Source organism: Saccopteryx leptura, chromosome 11 (assembly GCF_036850995.1).
Source record: "Saccopteryx leptura isolate mSacLep1 chromosome 11, mSacLep1_pri_phased_curated, whole genome shotgun sequence".
NCBI lineage: Eukaryota > Metazoa > Chordata > Mammalia > Chiroptera > Emballonuridae > Saccopteryx > Saccopteryx leptura.
In genome coordinates this window covers 62,726,954-62,746,094 of record NC_089513.1, presented here as the reverse complement: position 1 = coordinate 62,746,094, position 19,141 = coordinate 62,726,954, and the positions used below count along the sequence as shown (strand labels likewise).

At 46.8% G+C, this 19,141-nt stretch overlaps 1 protein-coding gene across 1 annotated transcript in view; it reads left to right on the top strand.

Moving 5' to 3' along the window:
• Nucleotides 1-365: 365 nt before the first annotated feature.
• MCM2 (minichromosome maintenance complex component 2) overlaps nucleotides 366-19,141 on the top strand; it is a 31,593-nt gene continuing 12,817 nt past the window's right edge. Inside the window, exons 1-8 of the mRNA XM_066352883.1 lie at nucleotides 366-483; nucleotides 1,949-2,181; nucleotides 13,689-13,864; nucleotides 13,978-14,238; nucleotides 14,954-15,173; nucleotides 15,469-15,676; nucleotides 17,220-17,354; nucleotides 17,671-17,862. Of these exons, the coding sequence (XP_066208980.1) occupies nucleotides 478-483; nucleotides 1,949-2,181; nucleotides 13,689-13,864; nucleotides 13,978-14,238; nucleotides 14,954-15,173; nucleotides 15,469-15,676; nucleotides 17,220-17,354; nucleotides 17,671-17,862 (1,431 nt within the window). The 5' untranslated portion in view covers nucleotides 366-477. The remainder of the gene's footprint in view (nucleotides 484-1,948; nucleotides 2,182-13,688; nucleotides 13,865-13,977; nucleotides 14,239-14,953; nucleotides 15,174-15,468; nucleotides 15,677-17,219; nucleotides 17,355-17,670; nucleotides 17,863-19,141) is intronic.

Sequence of the window (19,141 nt, the reverse complement as noted above, 5' to 3'; positions counted from 1 at the left end):
CTGACCTTAGTTCAGACAGAGAACAACTCCTTAGGATATGACTACACACCATAAACCGTTTTTAGAAAAAAAAAAGTTCCAATTTCCGACCATGCTATGTGTTTACGTCCCAGAGTCTGTAAGGACACCATGTAGGCTTTCCCTGAGCTTATCAGGTTCAGCATGCGGCCCGTTTTCCATCCACACCCCGCAACCGTAACTTGGGCTCCCAAACCCCTGGTCCCACTGTGCCCAGCGCGTAGCAGAGCACCGCTCACCTGTGGAGTGCCCCTCCCGGTGTCCTGGGCGGAGCCTTCGGGGCATCATGGGCGGAGCTACCCCTCTGCCACCCCCTCCGCGCTGGCTGGACGCAAGTATACGCCGACGTCATGACGTCCGGTTCTCTTCCGGCGCTTCCCGGCTTGTACGGTCCCGTGATCCACTTTTCGCGGGAAAACTGGTTGTTGCCGGCGACGTGGAGCAGAGTGTGGCGCTGAGATGGCGGTGAGCGCGCGGGTGCGGGGGTGCGCGGGTGGCCCTCGCAGTTCGCAAGTCAGAACCGCCTGACGCGCCGGCGGTGCAGGGCTAGCGGCAGATGCTGGGGCGGCTCTGGTGCCGCCGCGCGCTTCTGCTCCTGCCCTCGCTGAGTTCGTGACCTGCTCCCGCCCGCCCGCTCGGGATCGGTCGCTCGGATGAGGGTGGGGGCCCTGAGCTCAGGTTTGGAGCTGATTTCTCCTAGGGTGCAAGGCCAGAGGGCCCCGCACTGTTCGAGGCCGCCTGGTGATGCCGCCTGGGAGCGGAGAACTCCGAGGCCGAGCTCAGCCACGCGACCGCTATCATTTATTTAGTCCGCGCATGCTTGCCTGGCGCTGGCGATAGCACAAGACAGACAAGGCCCCCCGTCATCGTGCGCTTTTTTTTTTTTTTTTTTCCTTTTTCTATTTTTCTGAAGCTGGAAACGGGGAGAGACAGTCAGACAGACTCCCGCATGCGCCCGACCGGGATCCACCTGGCACGCCCACCAGGGGGCGACGCTCTGCCCACCAGGGGGCGATGCTCTGTCCCTCCGGGGCGTCGCTCTGCCGCGACCAGAGCCACTCCAGCGCCTGGGGCAGAGGCCAAGGAGCCATCCCCAGCGCCCGGGCCATCCTTGCTCCAATGGAGCCTCGCTGCGGGAGGGGAAGAGAGAGACAGAGAGGAAGGAGAGGGGGAGGGGTGGAGAAGCAGATGGGCGCTTCTCCTGTGTGCCCTGGCCGGGAATCGAACCCGGGACTTCTGCATGCCAGGCCAACGCTCTACCACCGAGCCAACCGGCCAGGGCCCGTCGTGCGCTTTTTATTGTGATACTTTTTGTCGTTTTGTCTTGTTTATTCTCTGATCCTTCCACCAGCCTGTGAGCATCCAGACCTCTTGTGTTTTGGTTGCTTTGCATCGCAGTACCTGGCAAAATACGGGTGCTCAGAGAGGTGGGAATGCTTGCTTACAGGGAGGAATAGAGATAAATAGCTACATAAGCAAGTCAGGTATCCTCAGTGACTTGTCATAGAGAAAACACGGTATTGTGAGTGACCAGATGTTTGAGGGAGTGATATTTGAGCTTGTTCCCGTGTGTCAAGCCGGTGGCTCAGCTCCCAGGAGAGCATTTCAGGTAGAGGGAACAGCAAGCGCAAAGTCTTGAGGCTGGAAGGGGTCTGATGTGGTGGACGACAGCCTAACTGGTGGGGAGACCTCTGCACAAATATGGACCCTGCACACCAGAGGTTGCAGATTCACTGCCCCCGCCCCACCCCTCTTCATAGGCACATAGAAGCAATCAGTGAGTGCACAACTAAGTGAAGCAACAGTTGATGCTTTTCTCTCTCACTCTCTCTGCCCCCTCCCTCCCTCCCTCTCAAATCAATGGAAAAAAAAAGTTTTTAAAAAGGAAAGAAAACCAAGTTAACCTCACCTTCTCTGTCTTCCCTTGTAGGAATCATCCGAGTCCTTCAGTATGGCCTCCAGCCCGGCCCACCGTAGGCAAAACAATGATCCTGTCACCTCCAGCCCTGGGAGAAGCTCTCGGCGCACAGATGCCCTGACCTCCAGCCCTGGCCGTGACCTTCCTCCCTTTGAGGATGAGTCTGAGGGACTACTAGGCACAGAGGGACCCCTGGAAGAGGAGGAAGAGGATGGAGAGGAACTTATTGGAGATGGCATGGAGAGGTACTTCTGGTCAAGGCCCAGCACTTACATAGTTTTGTAGAGAGCCCATTGTTTGTTGGAGACCTTGCTTTGGATGCTGGGAAAGCAGACAAATCCGAGCATCTTGCCTTTGAGAACATCTTGATTCAGGGTCTGGGGGGAGACAGACAGGTTCATGGGGCCACAGTGTAGGTCCGTGTACCTTGCTGTATCTAAGACTGCACCCTAAGGCCAAGGTAAGCCCCAACTCCATATGTGTGCTCCAGGGGATGCAAAGGGTCTCATCCTGTTGGACCATATGGAGGATGTCAACTGGGAAGAACAGGAAGCAGGCAGCTGAGTGTTTTTCTACAACTTAAAAGAAACTGTGTGTGTGTGGGGGGGGGGGGGGGGTGCTGACTAACCAAGATTTAGATTCAATTTAGCAAACATTTACTGTGTCTATTCTGTACCAGATCTAATCTGTGTCAGACATTTTCCTACTTATTAGCAAGCATATAAACATGTATTAAAGGGTATCGAGTTTGCCTGACTAGGCAGTGGTGCAGTGGATGGAGCATCTGTCTGGAATGCTGAGGACCAAGGGTTGAAACTCTGAGGTTGCTGACTTGAGCTCAGGTTCATCCGACTTGAGCCCAAGGTCGCTCACTTGAGCCCAAGGTTGCTGGCTTGAGCAAGAGAGGGGTCGCTGACTTGGCTGGAGCGCCCCCCCCCCCCATTAAAGCACTGATGAGAAAGCAATAAATAAAAAGGTACCACAAGTATGAGTTGATGGCTTCTCATCTCTCTCTCTCTTCCTGTCTGTCTGTCCCTCTCTCTCTTCTCTCTCTCTCTCGCTTAAGAAAACAAAAAGGTTTCAAGGCTTAATGCTAAGACAGTTGCCGGGGTCCAGCCCCGGGGGGGATTCAGGGGTCCCACAGGAAGAGACGGCGTCGGCGAAATCGAGTGAGAGAGCCGAATTCTTTTCTTTCTCTTTATTCTCCGGTTAGCATTTACTGCCAGGCATCTCTACCAAATGCTAGTATAGCTCCCTTTTTATACACGCACACCGAGTTACAATCACATGGTGTTAATTATTACTTTTGTTTCACTATGTTTTCATGTTTCCGGATAACAGTTAATTTACATCTATGAGTCACAAGTCAGGTAGCAAATTATTCAAAATACAAAATAACTTGAATAGCGATAACAACATCAGTAAAAGCTTTTAGAGTATTAGTTCTAAAAGGCTTGCCTCTAAAGAAATTAACATAACATTAAGAATAGCTTTCACCCAAAGATATGCAGAGTGGACTTGCAAGATAGCCCAGCAGCAACACAAGACATTCTATGGATTTCCCTACATTTTTAAATCTCATGAGAACATTTCATTGAGAAAGCCTAGCAATTGCCTTTAGTCAAAAGACAATTCTCTTAGTAAAACATTCTTTTCTTGCTGACTATGCTCTCATTCTAGGCCACACAATGGGCCATTTTATTATACCTTACCTAAGATACTATTGTCTAGTCAAATATTACTTATTTATTATATTTAAACACTAGTTAAGTTCTACCTCTATTCTTCTCAGAGTGTATCACTATTTGCAGATCAAAGAAGAAAGGAATGTTTCTCTACTTATCTCATGAAAAGGCTAGGGAAGATAAATGTTAAGTGAAGGCCTAAGGGTGCTCTGTGCACAGCCACTGCTTCCTACCCATTCACAAGTCACAATCTCTTCTTTTTAACATGATTAAGAAGGAATTCTCCTACAAACTTAACCCTTTACGAGGGATATCATAGCCAGCCTCTTATGTCTATGAGCCCAGTTCAAGGGGCTTACAGGCTTTTCTGTGGAACTCACACCCTCTGTCTCATTTCCAAAGAAATCACTACGAATCTACAGGGAAAGCACGGTACTATTATCCCTGTGTCACAAATAATAGCACACACCCAGAAAAAGGGGGGATATAAGGCCAGATTAATTCAAAAGATTAAAGGGGGAAGTATCATGCCTTTCCTTGCGGTGACTTTGTCAACCCGCAGCTGTTGGTCTTTACTGCGGTGACTCTATCTTCTTTTGCTGTGACTTTGTCAACCAGCAGTTGTGGATCTTCTTCTGCTGTGACCTAGTTAGCCAGCATTAGTGGATCGGCTCCCGACATCTCCCCCTTTTTTATTATTTAAATAAAGCTTTTGTATTTTCACCGCTATTTCCCTGTGATTGTTGTTTAAAAGTCGGAACATGACTGGAAGGACAAGAAGAGTGATAATTGCCACAGCTATTATTATGCCTATATCAGTAGCCAGAGAGGTCAGGCCATGCATAGAAAACATACTTTTAATGTTTTCAACAAATTGATTAGCTACTTCTGAGGCAGAGACTAAAGAGCCTGAATGTCCTAAGTTTTGTATTTGCTGATGTAATTTCTTCAAATCTAAACTAATATCACTATTATTTTATACATCTAACAAATGATTTTGTATATTATTCCATGCTATGATAGACTGATAGTATTCTAAAGGAGTCACACATATTCACCTGAATCCTGCATGGCATCTAAGAGTCATTCTAGCTTTCATAGCTAACAACTCATTACATATGTGAATAAAAGCCTCTTCTAAAGCATTCACTTTCAATTCTAACTTTCTATCTATAGTCTCCTGTACTGCTAATGCAAGAGATATATTAGGAGATAAACTATTCACATGATTTGCAGTGTGAACTGATTGAGCTAAAGCAGTGGTGGAAGCAGCTACAGATTCTATAATAGCAATAAGAGCAGTAATTCCCAAAATCAATTCGGCAACAAATCGCTTTTCTCGATGGTGAGCAAGCGCTTCAGAAGCAGCCTGTAGTGCATGCAACCCTGGATCATCATACTAAGGCTGAGACAGACTAACAGGTAACATCACATAAGGTGGCTGCTGCAAAATAAACATGACTTGAGCTTTGGTGTCATAAGATAGACAGTTTGTTAAAACACAGCGAGAGAAAACATAGAGGTATTTTATCCGTTTTTTCATGAAATGAGAAATTTGAATTAGTTTTATGTATAATAAAAGAACTACATGATTCTTCCAAAAACTTAGTATGATTATTAAACACAGGTATATCATCTCCTCCCCAAGTAACAGGCTTAACTAATGGTGGATTTGGAATATAAGCCCAATAAGATTTGTTTTGTTTAGTAGCCTCAACATTAAGTATCTGAATTGAAAGTACAGCTAGCATAGCAATAAACATATTAACAGGGTTACGTTCTATATTTTGTTGACGACAAATTGAATCAGCCCTTTCAGACAACGCCTTCAACTGGCCCCAGGTTGGTGGGTTGACAGTTCGAGTAGAGCGAGCCTTCCGTTGGCCACGATAGCGAGGTCGTCTAGCTTTTTGTAGTGACAATCGCTGTATTACTCGAGTAACAGGATTATACAGAGAGTTTCTTGATGGCCTTTGCTGGAAAGTCACTGGTGATGCGGGTGGCACAGGAGTCTCCTTCTGGCTGGGAGGGGGCAGCAGATTTCTAGAAGTCTTAGTGGGATAAATTACTGATTGTCTTTTTAGAAATTGCAGCAGTGGGCGAGCAGGAAGATGAAATAAAACCTGCCCTGTAAAATTACTAAAAGCAATTTGAATTTAGATTCACAAATTTTTGACAAAGCGTGGGACTGTTTTTCATTCCCTGGGGCAATACCTTCCATTGATATCTCTCATAAGGTTGTTTAAAATTTTCTGATGGCAGACTAAATGCAAATCTTCGACAATCCTGTGTAGCTAATGGTATAGTAAAAAAGCAATCCTGTAAATCTATAACAATTACACTGTAGCCATGAGGCACCGCAACTGGTGAGGGGTTTAAGGGTTCTTATTCATCTATATAAATCATTTCCGTATATTTGGAGCTATTTCTAAAAAGACAAAACAATGTTATTAGCTGGATTAAACAAAAGAGGGTAAAAGTTTGCAGAAGAAACAGGTTCAGCATCTTCTGTAGGATTCCAGCATCTCTCAGCTGTTGAATAATTCTGTATATCAGCATTTAAAAGAAATTTTTTAAAGTAAGAAGCATGATAAAGAAGATTTGCAGTGGTTCCAGTATACGAGTTTTCTATATTTATAAAAACATTTCTACTTCATTAATTAACAGGCAATTTAAAGAACACATTAAAGCTGGAAAACTTTAGTGACTTTTATTATTTTTCTATATTAAAAACAAATCTACACCTTTGTTAGGCAAATCTACTCTGCTTCATGCTCTGCAGCAGCAGCAAGCAGCCTGAAGCTTGAAGCAGTTTAGTCAAAATCAACAAGTCTTTAGGATTTATGTTTTATACTATTTAAATTTAAATGAGCGCGCTTTATTTGTTTCAATTAAAATTATAAATTTGTAGGGATGATATTTTTATAATATTAGAGCCGGCATATTCAATTTTTGCATGCAAGAACTTAAAAAAATCACATTTAGACAACATTAAACAAAGACCAAACACAAACAAGAATTAAACAAAGTAGACAAACCAGACAAATTAGAGAGAAACCCGGGATTTTAGAGATTAGAATATGGCCTGCTTGATTTTTACACAGGGCAGTTTTGATTGGAACATATTGAATAGAAACTAAACAGAACTCTCTCTTGAAAAGTTTCAAGAATGGCCGTTTATGAGATTCTGTTTAGTCATATCCAAACAGGTGTTTCCTTTGCCCTCTTTTCAGGCATAGAATAGGAAAGAAATAAAATGAGTTGAGAGAAAGAGGAGAACAGAAAAAACTAATTTTTCCAAACTCTTAAGTCCTTCTATTTACTAAAGAAAATCAGATAATAACACAACTTTAAAACTCATCTCAGTCTCTAATTATTCTTAAATTCTAATAGCTGCTACAACCGGCAGCCAAAATTCCTCCATTTCAACCCCCACAAGAGGCTTGTTTCTCATATTTTGCATGGAGGCATGGGGGAGGCCCGAGTGGGGTCTGAGACAGACCGGAGTTGACAAATGGATTCAGGCTGGCGCCAATTGTTATTGGGGCCTGAGGCTGGCCCCCTTGCCAGTTTCCCTGATTATTACTGGGATTGCTTGCTAAATTTTGATTTTGTGGGGGCTGCCATTCGATTCCTGTTGTTTAGCTTGCTTCTCATATTCAGCTCTCCAAAGGAGATAATTTCCTCCAGATAAACAAGCTTTAGCCACTTGTTCCCAATCATAAGGAGTCATCCAATTATGAGAAACTGTTTCCATCAAAGACATAGTATAAGGAGAGGTGGGTCCATATTGACTGCAAGCCATTTTCAACTCTTTCAATAATTTATAAGAAAGCGGCTCCCATGTAGGATTCTTCTCATCAAATTCACCAGCCACAGCCACAGGGAAACATAATGCCAAATCAGTTTCCCCTTGGTCGCAAGAAGCTTGAATTGCCTTCTGCAACCCTGTTAACCCTGATGATTTTTTCTTTTCATTAACATCTGGTGATTGTACTGGTAGAGGCAAAGACATTTTAATAGCCTTATTTTCATTCTTTTTGTCAGTCTTGGAGGGATATAATATAGGCAAGACTGTTTTTGACTTCCAATCCTCATTATTCCTATTATATTTAGCTGCCTCATTTTCTAATTCAGCCTCATCTTTTGGAGATAAATGATTTTCACTATCATCCTGATGTTTACTTAATTTTAAAGAGGCCATAGCATGATTTGTAGTATCTTGAGACTGCCTTTTACTTCTAATTAACGGAGTCTCTTCTTTTGGAGGAGCAGTTGCCTTAGAAAGTTTATGCATCTCATGTTCTGGATTTAAGGCATCTTTAATCAAGCTCCATAAAGCAAATGTATCAACTGGAACCTTTTCTGGTCCATGTAGCTCATAATAAAGTTTTAAATCTTCTCCAACTTTAACCCATTTCTCGAAATCAAGCGTTCCCTCATCTGGAAACCATGGAGAACATTTTTGTACGAATTTCATAAAACGAGCTACTTGTTTAGAGGAGACCTTAACTCCTTTTTGGGAAAGTGTATACTTAATAACTTTCATAAAGAGTCTTCTTTCTTTAGACTCAGTATGGCCCATGACTTCTCAAAATCTTAAGTTCTGAAATTCTCCACCTATCCTCACCCTGTCTTTCTTACAGGGGGGTCTGCAGCACCCTGAGTGGAGTCCTAGCCGTCCCGAGACAACGAGGGGGGATTACCTGTAGGTCCCTGTTCGGGTGCCAAATGCCGGGGTCCAGCCCCGGGGGGGATCCAGGGGTCCCACAGGAAGAGACGGCGTCGGCGAAATCGAGTGAGAGAGCCGAATTCTTTTCTTTCTCTTTATTCTCCGGTTAGCATTTACTGCCAGGCATCTCTACCAAATGCTAGTATAGCTCCCTTTTTATACACGCACACCGAGTTACAATCACATGGTGTTAATTATTACTTTTGTTTCACTATGTTTTCATGTTTCCGGATAACAGTTAATTTACATCTATGAGTCACAAGTCAGGTAGCAAATCATTCAAAATACAAAATAACTTGAATAGCGATAACAACATCAGTAAAAGCTTTTAGAGTATTAGTTCTAAAAGGCTTGCCTCTAAAGAAATTAACATAACATTAAGAATAGCTTTCACCCAAAGATATGCAGAGTGGACTTGCAAGATAGCCCAGCAGCAACACAAGACATTCCATGGATTTCCCTACATTTTTAAATCTCATGAGAACATCTCATTGAGAAAGCCTAGCAATTGCCTTTAGTCAAAAGACAATTCTCTTAGTAAAACATTCTTTTCTTGCTGACTGCGCTTTCATCCTAGGCCACACAATGGGCCATTTTATTATACCTTACCTAAGATACTATTGTCTAGTCAAATATTACTTATTTATTATATTTAAACACTAGTTAAGTTCTACCTCTATTCTTCTCAGAGTGTATCACTATCTGCAGATCAAAGAAGAAAGGAATGTTTCTCTACTTATCACATGAAAAGGCTAGGGAAGATAAATGTTAAGTGAAGGCCTAAGGGTGCTCTGTGCACAGCCACTGCTTCCTACCCATTCACAAGTCACAATCTCTTCTTTTTAACATGATTAAGAAGGAATTCTCCTACAAACTTAACCCTTTACGAGGGATATCATAGCCAGCCTCTTATGTCTATGAGCCCAGTTCAAGGGGCTTACAGGCTTTTCTGTGGAACTCACACCCTCTGTCTCATTTCCAAAGAAATCACTACGAATCTACAGGGAAAGCACGGTACTATTATCCCTGTGCCACAAATAATAGCACACACCCAGAAAAAGGGGGGATATAAGGCCAGATTAATTCAAAAGATTAAAGGGGGAAGTATCATGCCTTTCCTTGCGGTGACTTTGTCAACCCGCAGCTGTTGGTCTTTACTGCGGTGACTCTATCTTCTTTTGCTGTGACTTTGTCAACCAGCAGTTGTGGATCTTCTTCTGCTGTGACCTAGTTAGCCAGCATTAGTGGATCGGCTCCCGACAGACAGTGGAGTGAGAAGCAAGGTTAGATAGGTCTGTTGCCTCATGTATGCACAGCGGGGACTTGGTAGATTCATCAGTAGTAGAATTATGTGAATGCCCAGGAGCCTCACGAAGCGTTTCTTTTTGGGGCTTTCTTTCCTGGGACTCAGGGTTCCAGAATTGGTGTGTGACAAGACAGTACAGGCTGTCCCGCAGTCCACAGGAAGTGCCCTCTGTGAGCCATCCCGCACTGTCAAGGACACGACCATTCAGCCTTTCCCTTGAGCACTGTCGTTTCTGACAGACTGGAAGGAATGAGAGATGTAGAGACGATTAGCCCTGGGAAGGTGCCCTGTGGCATTGTTAAAGCAGTACACCCCGCCCTTATCCTCAGCCCTCTGTGTCCACCCCTCCTTCCCTTCAGAGAAAAGAGACCCTTCCAGGGGGCCTTTGCGTAGAGGTATCTGAGGGCTAGCTGGGCCCAATTAGACTATATTTTTGTGGCTTTTTAACACACATGTTTACTGAGCTATAATTTATATATTCTAGAAGTGACTTTTTTGTAAGAATGCCATTCAGTACTTTTAGTCTATTTCTTGAATTTGGCAACTATCACCACTATCAGTTTTAGTACATTTCCTTATGGGAACATGTATCCCAGTAAGGCTCTTTGTGCCTGTGTGCAGTTAATCCTGGTTCCCATCCCCACCCAGTCTGTCACCCAATAATCTTGTCTCTTTAGATTTACCAATTGCAGCCATCTCACACAAATGAAATCATAACACGTGACCCACTTTTGCGACAGGTTTTCAGGGTCCATCATGTTGTGACCTGTGTCAGTCATTCATTCCTTTTTGTGACTGAATAATGTTCCATTGTGTGGACAGACCACATTGTTTATGGACATCAGTTGATGGACATTTGCGTTTTTGGTACTTACGAATAATGCTGCTGTGACATTTTTATGTGAACCTGTGTTCAGTTTTCTTGGGCAAATACCAAGAGGTGTAATTGATGGGTCATAGGGTGACTCTATGGTTCATTTTTTGAGGAACTTCCAGGCTGTTTTCCACAGCAGCTGCAACCTTTCATATTCCCATTTCTCCACATTCTTATCAGCACCTGATATTTTCTGGTTTTTGATAATAACCATGCTAATGTGTGTGAAGTGTTCTCTCATTGGGATTTTAATTTACATTTTCCTGATGATTAATGATGATGAGTGTGTCTTCACGTGTTTTTTAGACATTTGTATATCTTTGGAGAAATGTCTTTTTGAGTTGTAAGAAGTTAAGAGTTTCTTTTGGCCTGATCAGGAGGTGGCACAGTGGCTAGAGCATTGGCCTGGCCCTAGGACACTGAGGACCAGTGGTGGGATTCAGCCGGTTTGCACCAGATTGGCAGAACTGATACCTAACTTTCTGTTGAGTTTAACCGGTTGTTAAAATGGCACTTGTAATCAGGGTTCTCTCTAAGGTGGGCGCCTGGGCAACCACCCAATGTGGAAATCACAAATTTATATTCCTTACTCTTTTTTTTTTAGATTTTTATTTATTTATTCATTTTTATTAGAAAGAGAGGAGAGGGAGAGAGAGAGAGGAAAGAGATAGAACAGGGGGAGGATCAGGAAGCATCAACTCCCATATGTGCCTTGACCAGGCAAGCCTGGGGCTTCAAACCGTGCAACAGCATATTCTAAGCGCCCATAGTGATATTCATTCAGTCCATAAGTGAAAAAAGTTACAAGTGAGGATGCCAGTCAAGAAGCAATATGGAAATATCTTAAATAACAGTTTTATTTTTGTCAGGTATTAATATTTTTTCATTAATATTTTAAAACTCTTATAATCTAGTTTTGTGTACCTCCTTTATTGTTTTTATTTAAGTATTAAATGCATGAAATAATAAACTACCTCTCGGTATATCATTTTTTTATACCTAAAACGGTCAGGAAGAGAACTGGTTGTTAAATTATTTGAATCCCACCAATGCTGAGGACTCAGGTTCGAAACTCTGAGGTTGCTAGCTTGAGTATGAGCTCATCTGGTGGGTGCGGGCTTGTCTGCTTGAGCATAGGATCATGGACATGACCCCATGGTAGCTGGCTTGAAGCCCAGGGTTGCTGGCTTGAGTAAGGGGTCACTAGCTTGACTGGAGCCCCCTGGCCAAGGCCCATAGGAGAAAGCAATCAATGAACAACTAAAGTGAAGAAACTATGAGTTGATGCTTCTCAATCTCTCTCCCTTCCTGACTGTTCTTGTCTGTCTGTCTCTCTCTCTCACACACACACACACACAAATTATTTTGGATACAAGTTCTTTACCAGAGAAAGGATTTGCAACATATCTTTTTTGTTTTTTTAATGGTGTATTTTGAAGCACAAAAGTTTAATTTTGATCAAGTCCAGTTTATCAATCTTTTTATGAACTATTAGAATTTCACTGAAGACATTTTATGTAACTTAAAATTCTTAAAGAATCAGATATTTTTTCCTTGAGAATTCAGAACAGATTACCTGTTCTGGCTTTTATGTCTGGCATCAACAGTATGGGATTACTTGTTTTGAGGATGTAGCTTGACGGAGTAAAAACAAGAAAAACCCAAATAGTAGCAGTTCCCCTAATTACCACTTATCTCAAAAAAGGGAGAATTCAAAGGATATTCTTGGGGAGGCAGGATGGTATCAGGAGACAAACTTTGCGATTTGTGGTTGGTCTATATTTTAACACCCAGCTCTGCTGAGCAACCATTGGCAAAAGTCATATCACCTAATGCTCAGTTTCCTCATCTTTTGGATGGAGCAGTGATGTCTGTTTCCCAGAATTGCAGGAAGGAGAGCAGGGCTTGCTCTCCAGGGATAGATGACATGTGGAAAATGAGTCCTTGCCTGATCAGGCTGTGGGGCAGTGGAGCACTGACCTAGAATGCTAGGGACCCAGATTTGGAACCCCGAGGTGACCAGCTTGAGTTCAGGCTCCTCCGGCTTGAGTATGGGCTCACCAGCTTGAGCATGGAGTTTCCAGCTTGAACTTGGGGTCATTGGCATGATCCCAAGGTCACTAACTTGAGCAAGGGGTCACTAGCTCAGCTGGAGCGCTGCCCCTCCCCCACCCAGTCAAGGCACAGATGAGAAGCAATCAAACAACTAAAGCACAACTACAAGTTGATGCTTCTTATCTCTCTCCCCTCCCCTCTCTCTCTTTCTCTTTCTCCCTCTCTAAAAAAAAAAGTTCTTGATCTTGAAGAAGCTGGGAGGCTTGAGCCAGTGGGCAGACATATCAGGGAGGCTGGTTTGGCTGATGTGATTAGAAGACCTTTCCAGGACTTGAAGGGGTTTGAGGCAGCATTGTCTGAGAGGGAGAATTCCTGTTCTGTGGGGGAGCTGAGGCTAGCCCTCTGAAAGGCCTTTCTGTGTGAAGTTTTTACGGTTCCTCCAATTGCTCTTTCTCATTGGGTGCTTAGAGACTTCCGGGAGCCCCTCCCCCTTTAAGTCTTCATTTCAGTGACATTAAGTATGTTTACATTGTTGTGTAATCATTACCGCCATCCCCAGAATTTTCTCATCTTACCAACCTGAATCTTCCGTTGTCTTTTTTGTGACTGGCTTATTTCACTGAGCATAGTGTCCTCAAGTACATCTGTGTTGTGGTGTGCTTCAGACGTTCCTTCCTTTTGGAGACTGCGTAATGGCTCTGGCCTGGAGACTTTTCAGGCCTGCCCAAGCGAGGGCTACTGGGCCTTCTAGAGCAGGCCCGGTTCCAGGGTACCATTTGGGGTTTATTTGTTTGTTTTTGTGAGACAGAGACACAGACAGGTTGGAAGGAAGAGAGATGAGAAACATCAATTCTTTGTTTTGGCATCTTGGTTGCTCATTGACTGCTTTCTTATATGTGCCTTGACCGGGGGGCTCCAGCAGAGCGAGTGACCCCATGCTTAAGCTGGCGACCCGTGCTCAAGCCAGCAATCTTGGGGTTTCGAACCTGGGTCCTCGGCATCCCAGGCTAATGCTCTATCTGCTGCGCCACCGCCTGGTCAGGCGCATTTAGGGTTTTTGTTTTTGTTTTTGATACTAACAGTCCATTTGTGGGTCTCAGGGACTACCGTGCCATCCCGGAGCTGGACACCTATGAGGCTGAGGGATTGGCCTTGGACGACGAGGATGTAGAGGAGCTAACTGCCAGTCAGAGGGAGGCTGCGGAGCGGGCCATGCGGCAGCGGGATCGTGAGGCCAGCCGGGGCCTGGGCCGCATGCGCCGTGGACTCTTGTATGGTAGGTTGGGGTATCTGCAACCCTGAGGGGATTAGTCCTGCTTTCAGAGCCTCGGGGAGATGAGATTGAGTACTGGGCAAGACTTCACTCTAGGGTACCCCTTTCGTCCCCAGACAGCGATGAGGAGGAGGAGGATCGCCCCACCCGGAAGCGCCGCCAGGTGGAGCGGGCCACGGAGGATAGTGAGGAAGAGGAGGAAATGATCGAGAGCATCGAGAACCTGGAGGATCTGAAGGGCCACTCTGTGCGTGAGTGGGTGAGCATGGCAGGCCCCCGGCTGGAGATCCACCACCGCTTCAAGAACTTCCTGCGCACCCATGTGGACGGCCATGGCCACAATGTCTTCAAAGAGCGCATTAGCGACATGTGCAAAGGTTCGGCTTTTGTCCTCCCGGCCTCTGCTCACCGTGGTCCACTGTGCAGAGCTCTCTTACAGAAAGTTATCACTTTGACCCTGTAACGGCACATTAAATAGAGATGTGAAGTGTAGGGAACATTGACTAACTTGTCTTTTGCTGGCCCAGAGTTAGGATCTGGTGCCCACGATGTCCATCTTTTTGACAAATGAGAAAGTATTGTGAGTCTGTACTAGGACACTCCAGGCGACTGTCCAGGGAACACATCTGTGCCACGGAAGTGTACTTTAACATGTTTAAAAGTTGGCAGGTTTTATGTAAAAAGCTGGATTACTACTTGGATCAGAAAGTAGCGGCAGATTTCCGTGATAGGAATTATTTTAAAAGGAGACATGCGATTCTTGGTTTCCTGCTGTCCCCTCCACTTCCTTGGTCCTGTGTTTGACGCGGTTTATTCCGTGGTTTCCCTCTGGGCCCTTACAGCCATTTCAGATTGCAGCCCTGCTACATTAGCCACTCTGTGTGTTCTGCAATGACTTTGTACTCGGGGTGACATCCTCATTTTACAGACTGGGAAGTTGAGGCTCAGGATGTGTCACCTAATCTCAAGTCACAGAGCAAGAGCTGGAATCTCCAGCTCGAAACCAAGGGCGTGGATGGGCAGGCTCTCCTCCCACAGGGAGATGGAAGTCGCCCCCTTTGGCTTGGGGCTCAGTTTTGTTTCCACCTCTAGAGAACCGTGAGAGCCTCGTGGTGAACTACGAGGACCTGGCGGCCAGGGAGCATGTGCTGGCGTACTTCCTGCCGGAGGCCCCGGCGGAGTTGCTGCAGATCTTCGACGAGGCTGCTCTGGAGGTGGTGCTGGCCATGTACCCCAAGTACGACCGCATCACCAGCCACATCCACGTGCGCATCTCCCACCTTCCTCTGGTGGAGGAGCTGCGTTCTCTGAGGTGAGCTGAGTGCGCACAGGGCAGGGGCCCAAGGGGCTGGGCCTAGCACCCTGTGGCTCAGGCAGCATTAGAGAGCTTTGCCAGGGCAATGGTTTGGGCTGGCAGCTGCAGGTAAGGAGAGCCCTCAGCCATGAGTTCTAGCTTGCACGGGGGTGGGGTGCAATGGATCTGGTGACGCTGGGCCCCAGATTTTAGGGCTCATGTTGAAACACTCACATGCGGTCCTTACCTCTCCAGAAGGCGTGGGTCAAGCATTGGGGCCTCAGGCCTCTAATGTGCCTTCTCACCTCCACAGGCAGCTGCACCTGAACCAGCTGATTCGTACCAGTGGGGTGGTAACCAGCTGCACAGGCGTCCTGCCCCAGCTCAGCATGGTCAAGTATAACTGCAACAAGTGTAACTTTGTGCTGGGGCCCTTCTCTCAGTCCCAGAACCAGGAGGTGAAGCCCGGCTCCTGTCCTGAGTGCCAGTCGACTGGCCCCTTTGAGGTCAACATGGAGGAGGTGAGCAAGCAGTGCTGGCTCCTGGAATGCAGGCCCGCCTGGAAAACCGGATGGGCAGCTGAGGGCAGCGAGAGGGCATTGTGTGCTGGCCACACCGCAGGATAAACCACGTCTGTCTGGCCACCTGTTCGGTTTTGCCCACGTGGTGTTTTCAAAAGTTCAAGCCAGTATTTAAAAATTGGATGGTTTTGTTTAAAACATCAAAGTTTATGGCTCCTCTTCAAAAATGGGAAGATCTGGCTAAACTGGGCCCGCTTCTTGCCCAGTGGCACCCTCACCAGGGCACATGCTCTCTAGTCGTCACTCCTGGGGCGCCTGCAGTCCCACTGAGCCTTCCTCTCGCAGTCTGCTACCTGCTTCTCTGGGCCTTTGGTTGGGGGGCCCTGGGTTGTAAGCCACCTTAGACAGTACTGTGCCGTAGCCAGAAAATGCTGCTGAGAGCCCCAGGGCCTATGACTGCAGGCACATTAAATACACCTCTGCTCTTGAACAGCTTTATCTGTGAAGTAACGGTACCTGCAGTGGATCGCAGACCGTTGTGACCGCTGCCCTGCACGTTGCTCTAACTGCTGCTCTAGGCTTCTGAGCCGCGGCCTACGTGGAGCCGCCTGGCCAGACAATGCTTGTGATAGCCGACAGCCAGACACTGGCCTGTTTAGAAGTTCGAGTACACCCTGCGTGCTGAGAGAGACCCGTGAGCCCAGGCTTCCCTGCCCTGTCTAGCTCCCCTCGCAAAAGTCTCCTGCATAGAAGCAGCTGAGGCTCCTAGGGAACTTGAGAAAGGGACTAACAGAGGATTAGTAATTACAGCTGAAATATCTAGAGTACTTCCTAGGTACCAGGTGAAACATGTAGTCTTCATACCCTATACGGCAGGTGCTAGTGCCCTGTTTGCCAGTGAAGAAATTGACTGGGGTCACTGAGCCCGAGCGCTTCTAATCAGAGCATGAGAGGTCAGTCGTTCTGACCCAGAGTGTACTCTTTTTAAACTGCTGCATTATGTGGTCTCTTCTAGACAATAGGTGGAGTAAGACATTAAATTACCCGGCACATTGTTGGCACATGATACTTCATAATCAGCCCACGCTAATTTGTTACTTGGGCATCAGTTTAAGTGCTGTGATGTATGACTTAATTTAGTCTTCACTAGGGGGATGCATTTGGCAGTCTTAGCATCCCTATTCTACAGACAAGGTGCAGAGGCAGTCACTTGCCCAAGACCACACAGTGTAAACAACAGAACCAAGGTCCAAACCTAGGCAGCTTGGCTCCGTATACTTCTATGGCATGTAACAGGTGCTTGACCACCCAGAGGGGGGGGTGTCAGGAGTGGGGACCTTCCACTGAGGTGCTGGTCACAGTGAGCTCACTCCCTGCTCTCTTGGGCTCTGTTTCCCAGTCAATAGATGGGAATGGAATAACAACAGTGCCTACGCCCTCCCGGGACTGCAGTCAAGGACAGATGATATAATTCCGTGCTGGGAGGAGGGCAAGGTTTGCTTCATGGGGATGGGTCCCGTGAGCGTTTGTTTGTTCCTCACAGACCGTCTATCAGAACTACCAGCGCATCCGCATTCAGGAGAGTCCGGGCAAAGTGGCGGCCGGCCGGCTGCCCCGCTCCAAGGACGCCATTCTCCTCGCTGACCTGGTGGACAGCTGCAAGCCAGGAGATGAGATCGTATGTGGCCAGGAGCAGGCTGGGAGGGAACTGGGTTGCCAAGGAGATTTGTGTGAGTGTTTTTTGCATGCTAGGGAGGAGTCGATGGTGGCTGGGCAGTGGGCAGAGACGAGCTGCTGAGTGACCCTGTGCTGGACCTGCTGTCCGGAACACTGCGTGAGGGACTGGTTGGGCTTTGGTTTTGTCGAGTTTCTCATCTTGGTGTCCGGCATTGAGGACTCGAAGGAGAAGCCTGGGGAAAGCCAGGTGGAGGGAGGCCCAGCTTTCATTCGACCCTGGGGCTAACCCCCAACCACGTGATCTCCCTTTTCTCCAGGAGCTGACCGGCATCTACCACAACAACTACGACGGCTCCCTCAACACCGCCAATGGCTTTCCCGTCTTTGCCACCGTCATCTTAGCCAACCATGTGGCCAAGAAGGACAACAAGGTTGCCATGGGGGAACTGACTGATGAAGATGTGAAGATGATCACCAGCCTCTCCAAGGACCAGCAGATTGGAGAGAAGGCAAGTGGAAGGCCTGGGGGCTGTCAGGCTCTGCAGGGAGCCTGGGGGCTCGCTGACCAAGCCCTGGCTACGGCTCTAGGCTGCCGGAAACCTTAGTCATTGGTTTAGTTTTTAAGCAGGGGGAGAGACAGGGACGGGAAGGGAGAGAGGTGAGAAGCATCAATTCATAGTTGTTCATTGATTGCTTTCTCATATGTGCCTTTACGAGGGGGTGGGGTCCTCTAGCTGAGCCAGTGACCCCTTGCTCAAGCTGGTGACCTTGGACTTCAAGCTGGCGACCTCTGGCCTCAAGCCAGCAGCCAGGGGGTCATATCTATGATCCAGCGTTCAATCCGGCAACCTCGGGGTTTTGAACCTGGGCCCTCAGTGTCCCAGGCCCACACTCTATCCCCTGTGACACCTCCTGGTCAAGCTGAAATCTTAGTCTTGTTTCCCAGGTATTAGAAACTTGTTTTATTCCCAGGGGCAGCTCAGTAAACTTGCCTTTATAGGAGTCCCCACGCTCCAGGGGTCGAGCGTAAAGGGTGGCATCAGGGACTAGCCTGAGCCTGCGGCCCCACCCAGCTTAGACAGGGTTGTAAGGATTCATTAAGTCGTGTGGAGCACGGGCTTGAAGCCAAAATGGAGGCAGAGCAGTAGCAGTAGCTCGTGTCATGCGGTGTCCCTGAAGTCAGACTCCTGCCCAGCCCTCTCCAGGAAGAGTGCTGCCGCAGTGTGGTTGTGGTGTTTATGGAGATGTTTTACTGAAGGCTAGGAAGAAGGGGACTGACATTGCAGACGTACAGATAACAAGTAGGGTGTTAAATGTTTGTTCATATAAGTCCTCTGCCATTTTACCTGCTCAGGCATCACCCGCTGCCAGGTCATAAGTGTTCTCATATGCACAGTTCTCTTAAATTTTTCCCTTCTTTGCTCTCTCTGCTTTGGCATTCCACTTCCTGTTCAGTTGTTAATGCAGAAAAGTTTGGCTGCCTCTTTGGCCTCTGCTCTTCTGTTCCTAACGAGCCAGGTCTTTAGTTGAGGTGAATCAGTTCTGGTTCTTGTGGCTACTTAGCAAATGGGACCCTTCCCTTTGTCATCTGTAAGCAGTCAGAGGCCAGAGCAGGTCTGATGGGCTCACCCTGCCTAGGCCACCTTTCTTAGCCCGCCAGGGTTTGGGGCACCCATAGGAGTCCCAGACGTTGCACCAGCTTGGAAGGACAGGAACTCCAATTCTGCCAACGCGCTCAGTCCTGGAATCCTTCTAGGGCCGTGTTCTTGGATCTTGGTGGGCAGTCAG